This window comes from Typopeltis vanoorti, chromosome 8 (genome assembly GCF_054136105.1).
Source record: "Typopeltis vanoorti isolate ZY-2024b chromosome 8, IOZ_Tvanoo_1.0, whole genome shotgun sequence".
NCBI classification, from domain to species: domain Eukaryota; kingdom Metazoa; phylum Arthropoda; class Arachnida; order Uropygi; family Thelyphonidae; genus Typopeltis; species Typopeltis vanoorti.
Window position 1 is genome coordinate 2,627,056 of NC_143556.1, and position 22,848 is coordinate 2,649,903.

Below are 22,848 nucleotides of genomic sequence, written 5' to 3' on the forward strand. Positions count from 1 at the left end.
TCCTTAGTATTTCCCTAATGCAAAGCACCACTATCCAGACCGGTTTCGACCTTTATTGAGGTCTCATCAGTGAGAGTCAGACCCAAAAATGCAAAGGTTGAAATAATGCAGAGCTTATCAATTTTACCTAAACAAGTTGTCACAAGGTGCTTTGACCTTATTAAATAAAAATCTCAGGATGAGAGTAAGATGTAGAAAGTTTTTTTACCTTGGGTATATACTATGTTAAAGATAACAAGCAATTTTATAAGCTAGGCTTTAATCCCTTTTCCCAAGTAAGCAAACAGACAAGTCAGTCAAGTTTTTGCCTGAACATAGTTCAGGTTTATTTAATAAGGTCAGAAAACCTTGTGGCAACTTGTTTAGTAAAATTTATAAGCTCTACATTACTTCAACCTTGGCATTTTTGGGTCTGGCTCCCACTGACAAGACCTCAATAAAGATCTAAATTAGTCTGGGTAGTGGCCCTTGCCTTTCATGCATAGTATTATACATCTCTGCAAGGGGATGTGCTTTGCATTAGGGGAAATACTAAGGAAAGTGATCAGAGCTTAATCCACCTTTACTACGAGTGGCCTCGGACCTGAACTATGTTCAGGTGCAAATTTGACTAGTCTATTTGCTTACTTAGGAAAAAGGATTAAAACCTCATCATCATCAATTTCATGCCATGTACCCTAAAGGGGTGTACAGAATATGATAGTACTACATGAAAAAATTACATCATTACTAACTTCCTATCTACAATTTTCCTCCAAATCAGTCTGTTACTTGTCAAGACTCCAACATTATCAGATCTTATATTTCTATCGTCTAAGGCACTTCGTACCGTATCAATCCACCTATATCTTGGTCTACCTCTGGGTCGTTTTCCTGCCAACCTGGCAGAGAACACTTCTTTTGCTAATCTTTTCTCTCCCATTCTATTTAAGTGACCATACCACCTGAGATTCGCTCTGCTAATGCATTCCTGGATGCTGACAATGTCAAGTTCTTTCCTAATATCCTCGTTTTTAATATGATATTGCCATTGATGCCATCTGTTCACGCCTCTAATCTTTCTCAGGACACTCATATCTGCAGTCTCTAGTCTTTGGTCAAGTGTCGTACTTCTGACCCAACTCTCAGATCCATAAGTTAAAACTGGTTTGAACACTGTCTTGTATACAACTAATTTAGTGTTCCGACTAATTTCTCTCTTATTCCATATGAATTTATTCAATTGACTTCCCACCATATCAGCTTTGTTGATTCTGTTGTCTATTTCTATATTCAATTTACCATCTTCACTAAAAATCGTGCCTAAGTAGCTGAATGTTTTACTTGTTCCACAGGTTCTCCATTCACAACACAGTTGACATTTTCAATGATTCTGCCTATTTTCATCGTCTTTGTCTTTTTATTGCTGACCATCATACCATATCTATTACAACAGTTATTCAATTTAGTCAAAGAATCTTGCAGACTTGTAGCAGATTTATTTAAAAGTATAACATCATCCGCATAAAGCAAAGAGCTGACATTAACATCTCCAATTTTGATATCATGTTCAATACCACTTTCCTTCATAATGTGATCCATATAGATAATGTACATCCTTGTCTGACACCAGATTTAACATTAAACCATCTTCCTGTACTTCCTTCAATTCTAACTGCTGACTTACAACTCAAATAAAGACTAAGTATTGCTTGATATAATGCCCCATTGACACCATATAACTTTAGCGTACTGAATAGCTTCTCTCTTGGCACCTTGTCATATGCCTTTTCCAAATCGACAAAACTTAAATACAGATCTTTGTTATATTCCCATGCTTTCTCGACTATTTGTCGTAAAGTGAAGATCTGATCCTGACAGCCTCTATTTGGCTTGAATCCAGCTTGTTCTTCACCAAACTTTTCTTCCACAATTCTTCTCAATCGTTTCTCAAGTATACTTGCATAGATCTCGCCAGGAACACTTAGTGGGGAAATACCTCTGTAATTCTCACATTTAGTTTTATTTCCCTTTTTATATATGGGTACTATGAGAGCTCTACTCCAATCATCAGGAATTCGTCCCTCTGTCCAGGCTTTCTGAATTATGCAGCACAGCCACTGTAAGACTTTTATACCACCATACTTGAGCATTTCTGGTTGAATATCATCCACTCCTGCTGCCTTTCCACGTTTTAAGCCTTTGATGGCTTTTTCTACTTCAAGAATGGATATGTATTCCTGACTGCATGTCTGTTCAGTGTTTTTTACCACTGTGCTGTCATCACTGCTTGTTTCATTTAGCAGTTTTTCAAAGTAATTACTCCATACTTCAAGGATATCCTTTTCTTCCGTTTTGATGTCACCTTTATCATCTCTAACTCCTTTTCCAGCACTCTTTCCTCCATTCCTAAGCTTCTTCAACAACTTCCAGAATATTTTGCCACCTTCTTGATATTTATTTTCTATATTCTTGCCAAAGTCCTCCCATGACTTTTGTTTAGCTAGTTTTACACAGTGTTTAGCATTTCTTGCATTAAAACCTGAATTAAAACCTAGCTTATAAAATTGCTTGGTATCATTAACACACACACACACACACACACACACAAGCTATATTACATCCCAAACAGTATGCCAAAGAGACAATGATTTGATCAACAGTTATTCTACTGGCCTAACGTCCAATTAAAAAAATAAATAAATAAAATAAAATTACTACATCAAAGCTATGTTCTATTTATAACATCCCCAGAGGACAATTTCATATAGTTTTATTATTGCAAAAGCGGTTTCTCAATTTTAACACAAGAATTGTTATATTAGAGTTAAGATTCTGGATTATGTACAGTCCTATTTATTATTATTACATGACACGTCCAGGGAGTCCAAAGACTCATTGAGGGAGGGTACCTACTCTACAACTCTATCTCCACCACTCAATTCACCAACTGCAACTAACTTCATCATCTATACCAACGCCAGCTACTGCCGACCACCACCACTAGTATTTACACAATCGCAAACATCCATGCCCATGGCAGGATTCGAACCTGCAGCCTTTTTTGCTGGAGAGCAGATATGCAGACCACTTGGCCAACCAGGCCGGCTAATTATATTTATATTTAAATAAATATAATTTATTTTATAATTTATAATTAACTTATGGTTAATTTATAATTAAATCTTAGATGGAAAGGTTATGTGAGTAAAATATGTGCCTTCCATATTCTTGGGATTTTTAGACCACTATTATTGTTAAGATTAGGGTGGTTGATAAGACCTCCTTAAAATTTCACAGGCCTCCTTAAATTTACGTTCATACCACGTTTTGGTGTGATGTAAACAACAGGCACCTTCCCAGTGAATTCTATGTAGAGTATTCAGGGCATGATCAGAAAGGCCGGATTTACCATAGTTATTGAATTTAATGTGCCATATATGTTCCTTTTTTTCTGATAGGAGTTATGTGTCCTCTTTTACCTATATAGAGCAAATTGCAGGTACAATGAATATGGTATACTTCACAGTGGACCAGGGGAGGAAATGGATCCTTGGATGAGTTGAGTTTCTTTAATTTTACAGGAGATTTAAAGGTGGCATTAAGGTTGTAATTCTGTAGTATTCTGTTTATTTTGTCTGATATCCCTTTAATATATGGAATGGTTACAGTTTGATTGTAATCTAGTTTATTTTTAAGTGAGGTCTAGTGAAGAATTTTGTTGATAGTATTTTGGCTGTAGCAATTTTTCACAAAGGTATTGCTGATAACTTTTAATTCATCTTTAAATGCTTGTTCACTGGAGCAAATCTTCAAATACCTGTTTTTAGTATGTTAATGACACCTGGTTTTTGTGTTGGGTGGTGGTGGTGATGGTGGTGGTAGGAGTTTATGTGTGCATATATTGAAGTATGTGTAGGCTTCCAGTAAACAGTGAAGGAAAGACTGCCAGAAGTAAAACGTGTGACAAGTGTATCTAGAAAAGGAAGTGTGTTCAGACTTTCAATCTCAATTGTGAATTGTATGAGTTTGGTGTTGTCTGTTTAGGTGGCTGAGGAAAGTGTCTAATGTCTGTTGGCCATGAAACCAGATAGAGAAAACATCGTCAATGTATCTAAGCCAATCTAGAGCATGTTGCTCAAAAGCTTCCATATAAAAGTTAACAATTGTGGGGGGGATAATGGCAAGCTTATGGCTGTGCCTTCTTTTTGTAGATAGAAAGTGTTTTGCCACAAAAATAGCCAGAACGTAGTACATGTGCAAAGAGCGCTGTGATATTGGGTGGGAAGTTGTCCTGTAAAAGAAGAAAGAATAACTGTGTCATTGATTGGGACATTTGTGAAGAGGGCAGAGACATCAAAATCGACTAATAAATCACTTTTTTTTTCAGTGCGATGTCTTTAATTTTAACTAAAAATTCACATGTATGCCACAGTAATTAAATTTTAATAACTGGAGTATGTGTGAATTTTTAGTTATGAATACTCCATAGATTTCACTATATAATACTTTTTAATTTTGCTTACAAAGTATTATGCGTTTTCAATATGGAGGGGAGAATGACCTATCAACTCATTAGGTGTTGATGCTAGATGCATCTCAGCTAGATGATAACTGAGACTGTCTATACCTTCAACTATTTGGCCAGGACGGCATGTTCTACTTGTGAATCTTGGGTAAACCATAAATTCTCGGGAAATGAGAGTAGTACAGAAGTAGTTTTTAACTGTATCCTCAGGTCAAGAAGTGACTGACTTAATAATTTCTCCATTTTCTTTTTTATCCGATTGGTTGGTTTATAGTTAACAAGTTGATAGGTGCTGTTGTCTGAGACTAATTGATTCATTTTTTCCAATTATGTTGTTCAGTTTAAAGTAACAGTGACACTGCCTTTATCAGTTCCAGTGATTGTGATATCCTGATTTGATTTTAATGATTTCACAGCTGCCATTGAGATTTGATTAGATTGCTAGTTACTACTTATATATATTATTTAAATTTAAAATGTTCGAGGTTTCCAAACATATTTTATCCACTATGGTGGTTGGGAGAAATCTCAAGCTTCTTTCAATATGGTATATAAAATCTAATTTGTTAATAATCCTGGGTGCCACAGCAAAGTTTAAGCCTTTACTAAATAGTGAAAGTGCACCATTGTCCAGGGCATGGTAAGAAAGGTTGATAACATGAGTGTTCCCTGAAGGGAGTTGGTGGCTCCTATTATCAATTCCTTCTGGTTGGTCGTTTTCATTCACTGCAGAGAAATTCAAATATGTCCATTGGCTATCTGAATACTGTCAATCTTTAAATCTATGAAATTTGGATATAAGTTTTACTTTCTTTGTTTCAAAGATATGATTAGCAGAGTTGTCAGTAATCCTCTCATTGTCTACATTACCAAAACGCAGTATGAAACATAAATTTAAGGAGTCCTGTGAAATTCTTATCAACCACCCTAATCTTAACAATAATGATGGTCTAAAAATCCCAAGAATATGGAAGGCACATATTATACATAACTTTTCCATCTAAGAGAATCCAGGATCTTATCTCTAATATAACAACCCTCGTGTTAAATAAAGACACCATTTTTGCTGTAATAAAGTATCTATATGAAATTGTCCTCTGATGATGATATAAATAGAATACAGCTTTGATGTAGTTATTTTATTTTTATTTTTTTTCACTAGAGGCCAGGCCAGTAGAATAACTGTAGATCAAATCATTGTCTCTGTATGTGTATACTCCAGATGATGACCTTAATATGAAAGTCGAAACGTTGGAAAATTAAAGTAATTATTTCTAACACGGTTGTAGTATCCATAATTTGTCTGAAATGATGAAAGTTTATTTTTTACTTGGTTAGAGTATAATAAATTTAGTTTAATCCTTTATCCAAGTGTGAGCAAACAAAGTTTGCGCCTGAAAGTATCTTCAGGACGGGGTTAAGGTGGTACAACACCAGGGCAACTCGTTGCAAAGGTGGAGCAAGCTACCAACACTCCTATCTCAGTATCTCCTATAATGCAAAACACATCTCCTTGCGGATATGTCTAATGTTATGCATTAAGGGAAGGGCCACTACCCAGACTAGTTTCGACCTTTATTGAGGTCTCTTCAGTGGGAGCCAGGCCCAAGTGGAGATATCAGGCAGAAGCATTAGCAGGTCATCTCTACCTATAGGAATTGCCAATTGGTGTGCCACCCTTTTTTAATAATTTACTCTGGATTTAGAGAAAGATGTTGAAAGTTTATTTTTCACTTGGTTAGAGTATAATAAATTTAGTTTAATCCTTTATCCAAGTGTGAGCAAACAAAGTTTGCGCCTGAAAGTATCTTCAGGACTGGGGTAAGGTGGTACAACACCAGGGCAACTCGTTGCAAAGGTGGAGCAAGCTACCTCCTGTCTCAGTATCTCCTATAATGCAAAACACATCTCCTTGCGGATACCACAGTCCTGAAGATACTTTCAGGTGCAAACTTTGTATGGACACACTTGGATAAAGGATTAAACTAAATTTATTATACTCTAACCAAGTAAAAAATAAACTTTCAACATCTTTCTCTAAATCCAGAGTAAATTATTAAAAAAGGGTGGCACACCAATTGGCAATTCCTATAGGTAGAGATGACCTGCTAATGCTTCTGCCTGATATCTCCACTTGGGCCTGGCTCCCACTGAAGAGACCTCAATAAAGGTCGAAACTAGTCTGGGTAGTGGCCCTTCCCTTAATGCATAACATTAGATATATCCGCAAGGAGATGTGTTTTGCATTATAGGAGATACTGAGATAGGAGTGTTGGTATCTTGCTCCACCTTTGCAACGAGTTTCCCTGGTGTTGTACCACCTTAACCCAGTCCTGAAGATACTTTCAGGCGCAAACTTTGTTTGCTCACACTTGGATAAAGGATTAAACTAAATTTATTATTGTCTGAAATGAAATGATACAATTGCACTGAACACAGTATACTATACTCCTCAGTTGCTCATAATGTTCTGCTCCGATTAAATCAAGCTACATGCTGAATTACAAAGCTGGAAATTAGCATCAACTTAGAAGAATACTATCTTTGGTCAAATGGTATCAGTTACTGAATGGAAAAAATGTCAGCAACGCATGGAAATCTTTGAAAAAGTGCTTGACTGAGGCAGTATCTAAATGTATCCTTAGCGTTCGAAGAATAAGTAGGTTGGGAGCGAAATGGATGTGCAGCCTTATTCAGCTAGAGATCCACAAGAAGAAGCAGATGTGGAAAGAATATCTTGAGAATAAGAGAGAGAGGGTATGAAATATATGAAGCTCAGGCCAGAAAAGTAATAAGTATTGTAAGAAAAGCTAAATCAGAGTATGAAAAGAAATTAGCTATGCAGGCTAAAAGGCAATCCAAAAGAATTTTATCGTTATGCCATAAGCAAAAGAAAGAATTAATGTGGAAGAATAATTTTACTAAATGCAGATAGTAGTCTAGTGCCAGAAGTTAAAGAGATTGTTCAATTAATGAGTGCTCATTTTGTTAAGACATATCAACCACGTGTATGTAATATGGTGATCAGTGCTACTGCTACATTAGATGAAGGGTTAGAGGTGCATGAAAATGAGATTGAAGAGTTCGTGCCTAACATGGATAAGAATTTGTCAATAAGGACAGATGGAATATCAACATGTTTGCTAAAATAATGCTCAACCAATTGGCTAAGTCTTTCATACATTTGCGTAACTTGAATCAAAGCTCAGGAATTATACCACAGGAATGGAAGGAATGTATTATAGTTCCATTGTACAAGGGCAGTGCAAAAACTGATGTGTCTAACTAAAGACCTATCAGTATCTCTGATGTGGTAGTGAAGATTTCAGTTGGCAAGAACTTGCATACAGAAATGGGTAGACAAACAAGCTATACTCTACAAGTAGCAGCATGGGTTTACTAAAGAAAGGCTATGTTTCAGCAATTTCCTCATGTTTTGTAACAATGTTACGGCTGAGTTGGATAAAGGGAATGGATACGCTATGATAACATCAGATTTTGCTAAATGATTTTATAGGATACCACACAAAAGACTGTTGCATAAACTAGAGAATATGGGATTGGAATATAAACTCTACTCACTAAAGGTCTCAGATAATAATAATAATAATAATTTGTAAACTGCTGAAAGATGCAGGTTCAGAACATTCTATAAAGTTCAGTTACAGTACACCTGATAACAGCAAAATATGTTAACCAATTCAGTAATTTGTTACCATGAGCTATTTTGGTATGAAATAGTAATCTTCAATCAATGCAAAAGATAAACAAGAAATGCGCAGTTTGGTTTAATAATTTTTTTTCAATCTTACAACAAATTTTAATCTCTGATCACAGACTGCAACAAGAGTATACTATATGTTAAAACAAAAATTTCAAAAAAGGAAGTTACTTACATTACATATAAAATTGCTCTATGCCAATAGGGTTTGCGATCAAAATAGAGACTTGGTTTTTGAGCAAAGTCCAAAAATGCACAAAAACATGGGGCTTCAACTAAGGCTACCAAGAAACCAACTAGCCTATATAATTTTATAAAAAATAAAATAAAAAAAGATTTATTTTCAAAAGCATAACTATTTCCATTCTTAATTAACAGTAATAATCCAACAAGATATTTTTAAATATACAATGCAGAGAAATTAAGACTAAACTGAGTAAACAGAAATGAAGATTAAGTATGGTGCACTTATAGCTTTGAAATGGGAAGGAAAAGAGATCTGAGAAGTAGTCAAGATAAGTACTGGGACACCTCATTTTATAAGAAAATATGTAAATCATATTTATTCATAATGGCATCAGGTGCCTATTTATTGAGAATCTATTTATTGGAACGAAACCTAATGCAGAGAGTCAGGGAAACTAGATCATTTGGGGAGGAATGTTGAGGTTATGTATATAAGTGCAGCTGGGATTTGTAGACATAAGTGATACAAATGTCAATCAGCATAGCTATGAATCTGCTGAGTGGATGGACAACACTTTGAGTTTAAGCATTTTGAGTGTGTGTGAGGAGGGGAAGAGAAAATTGCTGAACTGAGCCAAAGCAAACTGTAGATATAAGAAAACGCAAGGAGGTGACTTGTGTATAGCAAATAACTTGTTATTTGCTACAAATGCCATGAGCAAATGAAAAAGTGGTTGAACTTGTTGCTTTGAATACATTGAGGCCTCAAATTGTTGGCATTAGTGAAACTAGGCTTTCAGAGTTGGATGTCTTAATTGAAGTGCAAAGGATAGTTTTTCAGGAATGACAGAAGAAATATGAGAGGGGAGAGGGTACTACTAATGATATATCAGATGACTTGAGTCCAATTCAGACAAACACATGAAAGCAATAATGGCAATAACATCCCATGTAGCATGGAGTATATGATGCTATATGGTGTGAAGTGAAGGATACCAGGGTGAGATGTTGCTACAGACCTGGAAGTTCAATTGACGGCAATGAAGAAATGCACTGCCAAATTACCCTGATGAGTACTAATGAGTAATCATTATGGGTAACTTGAACAAAGAAGAATTTTAGTTGCTAACAACTTTCTCAAGCAGTATGTGAAAGAAGCAACTCAAGGACAAAGAATGTTAGATTTGATCATCAAGTCAGGTGTCTCAATTAAAAACGTGAATATTTTGCCACCAGCTGGTGACAGTGATCATGCCATACTGACCTGGCAAGTAATCAACTATATAAATGTTCCAATAAATGTTCAACATATAACCAGGTTATATGTTGAACCACAAATATGGAAATTATTTGGTTCCATAGTATCAGTTGCTGAATAGGAAGCTTCGAAAGCATCCTTAAATGATGTTGTATCTGAATGTATCCCTAGAGTTTGAAGAACAAACAGAATGGGAGTGAAATGGATATGCATCTCATTAAAAAAGATATCCATATGAAGAAGACAATGTGGAAGGAATATTATGAGAATAAGAGTGAAAGAAGTTATGAAATATATAAAGCTTAGGCCAGAAAAGTTACAATGCACAGGCTAAAGGCAACCCAAAAGAATTTTATCATTATGTTGCAAATGAAAGAAATAAAAAATGCAGAAGAAGAATTATTTTACTGACTGTAGATGGTATGCTAGTATCAGAACCAGATGAGGTAGTTCAAATAATGCGTGTTCACTATAGATCTACCAATCTGGTGTATGTAACATAGTACACAGTACTACATTGGATGAAGAGATAGAGATGCATGAGAAGGAGATTCTAGAGCTGTTGCATAACCTGAATATGAATTCAGAAATTTGGAAAAATAGGATATCAGCATGTCTACTAAAGAAATGTTCAGCCAAACTAATTAGGCCCTTCACATATGTATATAATTTGAGTTCTAGCTCAGGAAAGATCCCACAGGAATGGAAAGAATGTGATAATCCCATTGCACAAGGGTGGTGGAGGTGATGCATCTAACTCTCAAACCATCAGTATCTGGAGTAATTGTAAAGATTTTAAAGAAGTTGGTAAGAAATTGCATACAGAAATGGGTGGACAAACAAGATATACTTAGCAAGGAATAGCATGGGTTTACTGAAGGGAAGCCATGTTTGGAGCAATTTGCTCATATTTTATAATAATGTTATGGCAGATTTGGATAAAGGGAATGGATACAATATGATACTGTTGGACTTTGCTAAGGCATTTGATAGGATACCATATAAAAGGTTGTTGCATAAACTAGAGAATATGGGACTGGAATAAACTGTCTGCTTGGATAAGTAGGCAGATGATGGACAGGTACCAGAAAGTGCTATAGTATGCCCATACTACAGAGAGCCTCGCTTGGAGCCTTCCCAAGAACAGTCGATCCATGTGAAGGGAAGAAAGAAATGAAGGACATACGAATTGGTTGCCAACACAAGAAATCACATGCTTTATAGGTAAAATTTTCCCTGTTATACAAGCAACATAGTTAACACTTTAAAAACTACAATCACAAAGAGAAGTTAATTTTCCGACATGTAATAATAAACAACTCATCCCACAATACGGGGATTGATTACCCTATTATGGGAATGGATTCTCCTTCTGTTGACATGCGCAGAAGTGATGAAGGGTCTCGAATCTGTGGGCATACTATATATGAGAGATGAATATCTGCAAAGGGTCAAAGCTATATAACTCAGAGGAGACCTCCATACAGCCTTTAAAGGAATGTGGAGAACCGACCAGGTCTTCTGACTTAATGTCCAATCCTCACCTTCTTGTGGTGCACCCTGTTGGGCATCTACGTGGATACTGAACGAACGAGGATGGGCTGGCAATTTGGGATTTAGTAGACCAAACTATATCCTTATTGGCTTAAACCAAAATACAAAATGATGGTACAACATGACATTATTTACAATGTCTTTATTTAAATGTTCTTAATTTAAATGGGCGTTGCCCAGTTAAACAAGGCAACAGTTGTTTTCACCAGGGAACCAGGGCAAACAGCGAAAAGTCAGCTACTGGAACAAATCTGAAAACACACCCCAACTCAACGTCATCAGAGTTAAAGATTGGTACTATCAACATAAGAAGCCTGAATAGCAAAGAAATTGAGTTAGCTGAGGAATTAGATAAGTACCAGATTGACATAACAGGGGTGAGTGAAACAAAAAAGACAAAAACTGGAGAGATCTTTCTGTGCAATAAATATAAAATGTTATATTCAGGCAATGACTATCAAGGAAAAGAAATAGCAGCCATAGTATTCAACACTAAATATGAGGCTAATCTTCTTGAATGGCAGGCAGTCTCAAGTAGAGTGATGTGGGGAAATATCAGAATGGGGAACTGGACAATGAGACTTATTTGTGCCTATGGTCCTACAGAAGGTTCTACTAAGGTAGAAGTGGAGGAATTTCTTGATGCTTTAGAGAAAGCAACTGACACAATGAAAAAGGAAAGTTTGGTCCTTGTTGGGGATCTAAATAGCAGAGTAGGAAATGATTGTCAGACATATAAAAATATTTTGTGAAAATTTGGAGAAAAGAGCAAAGCTCATAATAATGACAAATATCTGTTGGATTTCTGCTCAGGACATGGACTGGTTATTAATAGCACCATGTTCCAACATAAAAATGTGCACAAATTCACATGGAGAAAAGAGGCTAGGAATAAGAAAAGTATCATTGACCATGTTATTGTTGATAGTGATGTTTTCTCCCTGGTGCAGGACACTAGAGTGTACAGAGGATTTGAAATTGGAAGTGATCACTATTTAGTCTTGAGCAAGATAAAATTGAATTTCATATTGAAAAGAATAACATGTAAGAAAGTTTTAAAGAGAATAAAAGTTGAGCAGCTCTCAGATGTGAACTGTAGACTAAAATACACAAAGATTATTGAAGAAAAAATTAAAGAGTTTGAGAACAGCAACCAAACCTTGGAGATTCAGTAGCAAGCCTTGAAGAAAACACTGATTGATTCAGCCAGAGAGGGATGTGGCGAGGTTGTCTGCAAGGATAGAAAAATCAGAATCCCATGGTGGACACTGGAAGTTAAGAGGCAGTGAAGGAAAAGAAGAAAGCATATCAAAAGTTCCTGGCAAATAAGTCAGATTGTGCTCTGAGATAATACAGAGACAAAAGTAAGAAAGCTAAACACTGTGTAAAACTAGCTAAACAAAAGTCATGGAAGGACATAGGCAAGAACATAGAAAATAAATATCAAGAAGGTGGTAAGATATTCTGGAGGTTGTTGAAGCATAGAAATGGAGTAAAGAGTGCTGTAAAAGGAGTTAGAGATGATAAAGGTGACAAGAAAACAGGAGAAAAAGATATCCTTGAAGTATGGAGTAATTACTTTGAAAACCTGCTAAATGAAACAAGCAGTGATAACAGCACAGTGGTAAAAAACACTGACTAGGCATGCAGTCAGGAATATATATCCATACATGAAGTAGAAAAAGCTATCAAAGGCTTGAAATGTGGAAAGGCAGCAGGAGTAGATGATATTCGACCAGAAATGCTGAAGTATTGTGGTATAAAAGTCTTACAGTGGCTGCACTGCATAGTTCAGAAAGCCTGGACAGAGGGACGAATTCCTGATGATTGGAGTAGAGCTCTCATAGTACCCATATATAAAAAGGAAAATAAAACTGAATGTGAGAATTACAGAGGTATTTCCATACTGAGTATTCCTGGCAAGATTTATGCAAGTATACTTGAGAAATGGTTAAGAAGAATTGTGGAAGAAAAGCTTTAGGCTGTCAGGATCAGATCTTCACTTTACGACAAATAGTTGAGAAAGCATGGGAACATAACAAAGATCCATATTTAAGTGTTGTTGATCTGGAAAAGGCATATGACAAGGTGCCAAGAGAGAAGCTACTATTCAATATGCTACAGTTATATAGTGTCAATGGAACATTATATCAAGGAATACTTAGTCTTTATTTGAGTTGTAAGTCAGTAGTTAGAATTGAAGGAAGTACAGGAAGATGGTTTAATGTTAAATCTGATGTCAGACAAGGATGTACATTATCCCCTCTGTTATTCATTATTTATATGGATCACATTATGAAGGAAAGTGGTATTATTATTATTACGGGTATCTCCATGGAGTCAGTAGACTCATCGCGGGAGACCCAAACTAGCAAAACAATATCTGTCATATCTCTTCTTGAATTTATTTACAGACGAAGAGCTCACAACTAATTCAGGCAATGAATTCCACTCATTCACCACCCTCCAGGCAAAAAACTGGGTTCTGACACCGGTAACCACACTCTTCTTTAATTTCCAGAGATGACCTCTTGTTCTTCCATCACTATCACACAGCTGAAACATTTCCCCTGCATCAATCCTATAAAAACCTTGCAGTAATTTGAATGTTTCTATCATATCCCCTTTTCTTCGCCTATCAACCAATCTCTGCAATTCACGAGCTCTCAATCTATCAATGTAGGGAGCATTTTTTATATCACTCACCAACTTGGTCACGCTTCTCTGAACCCTCTCCACAGCCTCCTCATCTCCAAGGAATCCAGGTGACCAGACCTGAGCACAGTAATCCAAATGTGAAAGTATCAATGCTTTATAAAAGGGAATAAAAACCTCTTTATCTCTGGATGCCAGTGTGTTCCTCAACAACCAAGTAATCCTATGTGCAATCTTGGACGCCTTAGCAATGTGTCCTCTGAACTTCATCTCCCTATCTACCAATACCTCTAAGTCTCTAGTCTCATCAATCTCTTGGAGTACCTTTCCATCGATGTAGTACACAGCTAGTAATCTTTTAATCCCAAAATGCATGACTTTACACTTTTGAAAGTATGAAACATGATATCAAAATTGGCGGTGTTAATGTCAGTTCTTTGCTTTATGCAGACGATATAATACTTTTAAATAAATCCGCTACAAGTCTGCAAGATTCCCTGACTAAATTGAATAACTGTTGTAATAGACAAGGTATGAAGGTCAGCAATAACAAGACAAAGACAATGAAAATAAGCAGAATCAATGAAAATGTCAACCGCATTGTGAACGGAGAACCTGTGGAACAAGTAAAACATTTCAGCTACTTAGCTACGATTTTTAGTGAAGATGGTAAATTAAATATGGAAATAGACAAAAGAATCAACAAAGCTGGTATGGTAGGAAGTCAACTGAATAAATTCATATGGAATAAGAGAGAAATTAGTCAGAATACTAAATTAGCTGTATACAAGACGGTGTTCAAACCAATTTTAACTTATGGATCTGAGAGCTGGGTCAGAAGTAAAACACTTGACCAAAGACTAGAGACTGCAGATATGAGAGTCCTGAGAAAGATTAGAGGTGTGAACAGATGGCATCAATGGCAATATCATATTAAAAATGAGGATATTAGGAAAGAACTTGACATTGTCAGCATCTAGCAATGCGTTATCAGAGTTAATCTCAGGTGATATGGTCACTTAAACAGAATGGGCGAGGAAAGATTAGCAAAGCAAGTATTCTCTGCCAGGAAAACAACCCAGAGGAAGACCAAGATATAGGTGGATTGATACGGTACGAAGTGCATTAGACGATAGAAATATAAGATCTGATAATGTTGGAGTCTTGACAAGTAACAGACTAATCATCATCATTATCATCAAATTCCTGCCATGTACCCTCAAGGGGTGTACAGGATATGACAGTACTACATGAAAAAATTACATCATTACTAACTTCCTATCTACAATTTTCCTCCAAATCAGTCTGTTACTTGTCAAGACTCCAACATTATCAGATCTTATATTTCTATCATCTAAGGCACTTTGTACCGTATCAATCCACCTATATCTTGGTCTTCCTCTGGGTCGTTTTCCTGCCAACCTGGCAGAGAACACTTGTTTTGCTAATCTTTCCTCTCCCATTCTATTTAAGTGGCCATACCATCTGAGATTAGCTCTGCTAACGCATTCCTGGATGCTGACAATGTCAAGTTCTTTCCTAATATCTTCATTTTTAATATGATATTGCCATTGATGCCATCTGTTCACGCCTCTAATCTTTCTCAGGACTCTCATATCTGCAGTCTCTAGTCTTTGGTCAAGTGTTTTACTTCTGACCCAGCTCTCAGATCCATAAGTTAAAATTGGTTTGAACACAGTCTTGTATACAGCTAATTTAGTGTTCTGACTAATTTCTTTCTTATTCCATATGAATTTATTCAATTGACTTCCCACGATACCAGCTTTGCTGATTCTGTTGTCTATTTCTGTATTTAGTTTACCATCTTCAGTAAAAATTGTGCCTAAGTAGCTGAAATGTTTTACTTGTTCCACAGGTTCTCCATTCACAACACAGTTGACATTTTCAATGATTCTGCCTATTTTCATTGTCTTTGTCTTTTTATTGCTGACCTTCATACCATATCTATTACAACAGCTATTCAATTTAGTCAGAGAATCTTGCGACTTGTAGCGGATTTATTTAGAATTATAACATCATCCGCATAAAGCAAAGAGCTGACATTAACATCTCCAATTTTGATATCAGGTTTAATACCACATTCCTTCATAATGTGATCCATATAGATAATGAATAACAGAGGGGATAATGTACATCCTTGTCTCACACCAGATTTAACATTAAACCATCTTCCTGTACTTCCTTCAATTCTAACTGCTGACTCACAACTCAAATAAAGACTAAGTATTGCTTGATATAATGCCCCATTGACACCATATAACTGCAGCGTATTGAATAGCTTCACTCTTGGCACCTTGTCATATGCCTTTTCCAAATCGACAAAACTTAAATACAGATCTTTGTTATATTCCCATGCTTTCTCGACTATTTGTCGTAAAGTGAAGATCTGATCCTGACAGCCTCTATTTGTCCTGAATCCAGCTTGTTCTTCACCAAGCTTTTCTTCCACAATTCTTCTCAACCGTTTCTCAAGTATACTTGCATAGATCTTGCCAGGAACACTCAGTAGGGAAATACCTCTGTAATTCTCACAATCAGTTTTATTTCCCTTTTTATATATGGGTACTATGAGAGCTCTACTCCAATCATCGGGAATTCGTCCCTCTGTCCAGGCTTTCTGAACTATGCAGTGTAGCCACTGTAAGACTCTTATACCACCATACTTCAGCATTTCTGGTCAAATATCATCTACTCCTGCTGCCTTTCCACATTTCAAGCCTTTGATGGCTTTTTCTACTTCAAGTATGGATATGTATTCCTGACTGCATGCCTGGTCAGTGTTTTTTATCACTTTGCTGTCATCACTGCTTGTTTCATTTAGCAGTTTTTCAAAGTAATTACTCCATACTTCAAGGATATCTTTTTCTCCTGTTTTCATTTCACCTTTATCATCTCTAATTCCTTTTACAGCACTCTTTCCTCCATTCCTAAGCTTCTTCAACAACCTCCAGAATATTTTGCCACCTTCTTGATATTTATTTTCTATATTCTTGCCAAAGTCCTCCCATGACTTTTGTTTTGCTAGTTTTATACACTGTTTAGCTTTCTTACACTTGTCTCTGTATTCTGTAAGAGTAAAAGCTGACTTATTTGCCAGGAACTTTTGATATGCTTTCTTCTTTTCCTTCACTGCCTCTTTAACTTCCTGTGTCCACCAGGGAGTTCTGATTTTTTTATCCTTGCACACAAACTCACCACATGCCTCTCTGGCAGAATCAATCAATGTTTCCTTCAGAGTTTGCCACTGAATCTCCAAGGTTTGATTCCTGTTCTCAAACTCTTTCATTTTCTTTTCAATAATATTTCTGTATTTTAGTCTACAGTTCACATCTGAGAGCTGCTCAACTTTTATTCGCTTTAAGACTTTCTTACATGTTATTCTTTTCAATATGAAATTCAGTTTTATCCTGCTCAAGACTAAATAGTGATCACTTCCAATTTCAAATCCTCTGTACACTCTGGTGTCCTGCACCAGGGAGAAAACATCACTATCAACAAGAACATAGTCAATGAGACTTTTCTTATTCCTAGCCTCTTCTCTCCATGTGAATTTGTGCACATTTTTATGTTGGAACATGGTGTTAGTAATAACCAGTCCATGTCCTGAGCAGAAATCCAACAGATATTTGCCATTATTATTAGCTTTGCTCTTTTCTCCAAATTTTCCCAAAATATTTTTGTATGTCTCACAATCATTTCCTACTCTACTATTTAGATCCCCAACAAGGACCAACTTTTCCTTTTTCATTGTGTCAGTTGCTTTTTCTAAAGCCTCAAAAAATTCCTCCACTTCTACCTTAGTAGAACCTTCTGTGGGACCATAGGCACAAATAAGTCTCATTGTCCAGTTCCCCATTCTCATATTTGCCCACATTACTCTACTTGAGACTGACTGCCATTCAAGAAGATTAGCCTCGTATTTTGTGTTGAATACTATGGCTACTCCTTCTTTTCCTTGATTGTCATTGCCTGAATATAACATTTTGTATTTATTGCTCAGAAAGATCTCACCAGTTTTGGTCTTTTTTGTTTCAGTCACCCCTATTATGTCGATCTGGTACTTATCTAATTCCTCAGCTAGCTCCATTTCTTTGCCATTCAGTCTTCTTACGTTGATAGTACCGATCTTTAACTCTGGTGATGTTGAGTTGGGGTTTGTTTTCAGATTTGTTCCAGTAGCTGACTTTTCGCTGTTCGCCCTGGTTCCCTGGCGAAAACAACGGGGGCCTTGTTTAACCGGGCGACGCCCCAGCCGGCATGAAATTTTGTCATGTTGTACCATCATTTTTTATTTTGATTTAACCAATAAGAATACAATTTGGTCGGCTAAATCCCAAATTGCCAGCCCATCCTCGTTCGTTCAGTATCAAAGTAGATACCCAACAGGGTGCACCACGAGAAGGTGAGGATTGGACATTAGGTCAGAAGCCCTGGTCGGTTCTCCGCATTCCTTTAAAGGCTATGTGGAGGTCTCCTCCCAGTTATACAGCTTTGACCCTTAAGCACCCTGTAACAGACTAATTTGGAGGAAAATTGTAGATAGGAAGTTGGTAATGATGTAAATTTTTCATGTAGTACTATCATATCCTTCAGGGTACATGGCAGGAATTTGATGATGATGAATATCTGCCAGATTTAAGGTGACCAGTGGTGTGCCCAAGAGTTCAGTAGTGCTAGGACAATTGTTGTTTAATCTATACATTATTGATATTGGAAAGAGGTTGACAAGAGATCTTCGGTTGTTTGCAGATAATGCAAAGACAGGCAGAGGAATCAAAGATGTTACTGATATACAGCATTTACCAGGTGGTTTGAATAGGCTGTAAGTGTGGACAAAGGATAATGCTTATTGATCCAATGTTATTAAATATAAAGTTATGCACTTTGGTGTGACACGATATCCAACAGCATATTATATTGGTCGGATTATGCTTGGACTAACTGACGAGGCTAGAAATCTTGGAGTTATGGTTGATAGAAAGTTGAAGTTCAAGTCATAACTAAAATTTCAAATACAACTTAGAGAATAATTGCAATCTTGAAACAAACATTGACCTGTAAGGACATGGAAGTCATTTTGCCTACTTGCAAGGCCTTGATACAACCACACCTAAAGGACTGTGCCAGTTTGGTCTCCTGGGTTACAAATGAGATAAAGAAGCTGTGGAAAGATTGCAAAGAGTTACAAAGATGATACTGGGATTTTCGAATGTCTGTTATGATGATAAACAGAGTATGTGGACTGCAGACACTGATGGATGAAAGAAGGGAGAAGATATGGTATAAGTCTATGAACTTTTGAGAGGGCATTATAGTTATCAGTTGATAACATTTTTTTTGTTATATGGAAGATGTGGAGAAGACAAGAGATATCTGTGGAATTCTGTATGCAATTAAGAAAGGGGCGAGCTGGACTTTTCTCTCAATTCTCAGAACTCTGAATGATTGTAACGGTTTGCCTGTTGAAGTGGTGAGTACATCTAGTGTGAATGAGCTTAAGAGAAGTATGATAGCCAAATCTCCAGAGAGTCCTAGACTTCCTGGAGATCTAATAATAATAATAAAATTCCTGTTTCCATGTGCTTATGCTACTATAAAAGGCAAATATATCCTTAAGGCAAATGCACATCTGTATATAACAAAATAAAGGAAGAACGTGCATACTTTGAAAGAGGTGTCATGAGAGAATGACATATCACCGATACTGGATAAAGACTGCATCATTCAAAAAATTACTGTTTTCAGCAAGTGGAAATACTAACTGCTATATCAGGCAAGAAATGGCAGAAAGACCTAGAAGATTAACATCATGGAAGTAAAGATTGCTTTACTTCCATGAAGTAAAGTAAATACTCCATGAAGTGAAGTAAAGTAAATACTTACAAACTGATGTCAAACATACTTGGAAAGTAGAATATACAGGTTGGTTCAAAATTCCACGTACAAACTTTGAAGGGAGGTAGAGAACATCAAAATCAACCACATTCACATAGGAAAGCATGACCGGAAATACCACCCAAAAGTGATAGGTGGCGCTATTTGCCAGCACTCCAGATGAGCAACTGGGGCTTCCTTATTCAAGCTTTTGATGTCGTACGAAGAATGTGTCATTTTACGAACACTGAGAAGACAGATATGCACCTCGTTTATGGGTTAGCTGAGGGTAACGGATGAGCTGCTGCATGAATGTATCACGAAAGGTACCCAAACATATGTCTACCGCATCACCAAATGTTTGCACATTTGCATCAGAATTTGTGACTATGGATCATTCAGGGATCGCAGGTATGATAGTGGGTGGCCACGATCGATGCGAAATTCCGCCATGGAAGAGGAGGTATTGCATGCAATGGACGATAATCCAGAGACAAGCACACGTGCCATTGCCTCCGCTATAGGAGTATCTCGACCCAGTGTATTGCAGGTTTTGCACTCTGAGTCCTTACATCCATTTCATCTGCAACGGGTCCAGTTACTGATGGCCAAAGATTATTCTCGACGTGTGGAATTCGCACAGTGGTTTCTGCAGAAAAGTGCCATAGACCTGGATTTTCCAACTTGTGTTTTGTTCACGGATGAAGCTTCATTTACTTGCGAGGTCTTAAATCACCACAATGCTCATGTGTGGGCCCATGAGAACCCACACGCTGTGCGATCACATGCTGCACAACAACACTTCGTGACTAATGTATGGGCAGGTATCGTCGCTGACTGTTTAGTCAGCCCATACCTGTTACCACCCCAAATGGAATCCCAGAAGTATCAGACCTTTCTGGAAAGAGTTCTGCCGGATTTACTGAACAGTGTTCCAATGACTGTGCGTTGACAGATGTGGTTCCAACACGACGGGGCTCCAGCCCATTGTGGCATTTCTGTGCACCAGTATTTGGACAGGTCCTTTGGGGTTGATGGATTGGGCATGGTGGACATGGCCCCTCCCCTGATTTATCGAGCACTGATTTCTTTCTGTGGGGAGACCCTTAAAGCCATGGTGTACGAAATGGCTGTTGCCTCTGACATGGATCTCGTAGCAAGAATTGGCATCTGTGCTGCTAATATCCAGGAACTCCATGTATTTTCGAAAATGTACAACAATCAATGCGTCATCGGTGTCAGGCATGCATCACTGCTAATAGTCTTAACTTTGAGCATCTGATGTGAAACTATATTATGTATCCGACTACTATGGAACTGTTCAGTTACGCCTAATAGTTTTTTACACTACTTACTGCCTTGTGTTATTTCTGTATCTTTGTATCCCTGTTAGTACCTTCCAGTGGCATTTCCAGTCATGCTTTCCTATATGAATATAGTTGATTTTGATGTTCCCGTTCTCCCCTCAAAGTTTGTACGTGGAATTTCGAACTACTCTGTATGTGATCAGGAGACCACAGGAGAGCTCGCACACTATTGTGGTATACTGTGATTTAGGTTTCTCTGAAATGAAGTGCTGTCCTATTGCTTATTTCAACAGTGTAAAGAAAAGAAAAAAACTGTTGGGGCAGGGGAGGGGATGGAGAAACAAAATAAAAAACTTACTTACATTTGCATGATTCCACCAAGCAAACAGGCAGGAGTAAGCGTAACACAAGCCCATACTCCCAAACAGATAGCAACTGGAAAAAAAGCATATATCAATAGGAAAATACATCAGTTACTTATGGAAATAATATATGTATATATATAATATAAAGCATGCACACAACAAAATCAAAATTTTGCAAATATACAGGTCTGTTAGCACTGGTGCTGGTTTACACTCATACAAAACTTTAATGGAATGAATACAGCACAAAGAGAAATAATTAAACAGCAGGTTTAATCATTCTGATATTTCATCTATCACAGAGATATCTTCAAGAATAAAATATTAAAACTTAATAATACATACACACAAAAAAAATGAGAAATTAGTCCCATAAGGGGAGCACCCATAGATGATACCCTTCTCCTGACTAGGAAGCCTCCAACAGATTCATTTCTATGTCCTATCTAATAGTTAGCTTGTGGAATGCTGTTTTACTGATATATCCTCAAATGGAGCAGATACCAGCTCTCCAGTTCAATAATTGAGCATGCTTAACAAGGTCATCACCTACACTGCATGTGAGAAGAAAGGGAACGACAGAAACCCTATTCTGGAGATGAAACAGGATGATAGCAACTTCACACCTTCAAGAAGCAGTGCAGTAGTATTACACCAGCCAATGAAAGACATCTATCACCTAGGGGGTGGTCTACTTGGCATTTCTTCCAACTAGGAAAGATATGCTTTTAAGGTGATAATGCCTCATCAGAGTCCAATTTGTGGAAACAGACCCCATACCAAAGGAAGGTGGAGCTGAATTGGCTGGAAAAGTTACCAAGAAAACTGAAATCTACATTGTAATTTGTAAGGAGAGTTGGTTAAGGAAAGGTCAAGAGTGTTAGTACGATGGGAGGATTATCTGGTATTCCAATGGTAGATGGAGGTCACTGCTAACAAACACTTCAGCATCCCTACCATCTTGAATTATGGAATCAGAGAAGGGAAGTTAGTGAGCTGTAGATGATCTCACTGTTTGAGTATTTGAACTGCAGAAAATAAGTTTAGTGACAGGTAATTAGAACCAAAATAGTTATTTGTTGGTAGGAAATAACAGTTAAGAGTGAGGCATGCAATGTGAGGTGAGACTTTTGAGCATGCCACCTGCACAGAGGGACTTCCCTTTCCATGTGTGGCCTAAACAGCTTCCCCTACACACCACCACACTCTGACTCCCACTTAGAGAAGACCTGGCAGAATGATTATTTGCAAGTTGGTCATGAAGCTTCCTGATTCATTCCTATCAAGTTTATGCCCAGGTGCTATTTCAAACAATTTCACAGGCTGACTGCTAAATAGAACCATGGGTATCACCAATTAAGTGAGAAAAGGGGGGGGGGGAGGTAACAGGCACTGGAGTC

At 37.2% G+C, this 22,848-nt stretch overlaps 1 protein-coding gene across 1 annotated transcript in view; it reads right to left on the reverse strand.

The window, feature by feature from the left end:
- LOC150103679 (calcium channel flower-like) overlaps positions 1 to 22,848 on the reverse strand; it is a 90,316-nt gene that overhangs the window by 40,239 nt on the left and 27,229 nt on the right. Inside the window, exons 2-3 of the mRNA XM_090396818.1 lie at positions 21,446 to 21,518; positions 8,404 to 8,529 (exon numbers count right to left, since the gene is read on the reverse strand). Of these exons, the coding sequence (XP_090252944.1) occupies positions 8,404 to 8,529; positions 21,446 to 21,518 (199 nt within the window). The remainder of the gene's footprint in view (positions 1 to 8,403; positions 8,530 to 21,445; positions 21,519 to 22,848) is intronic.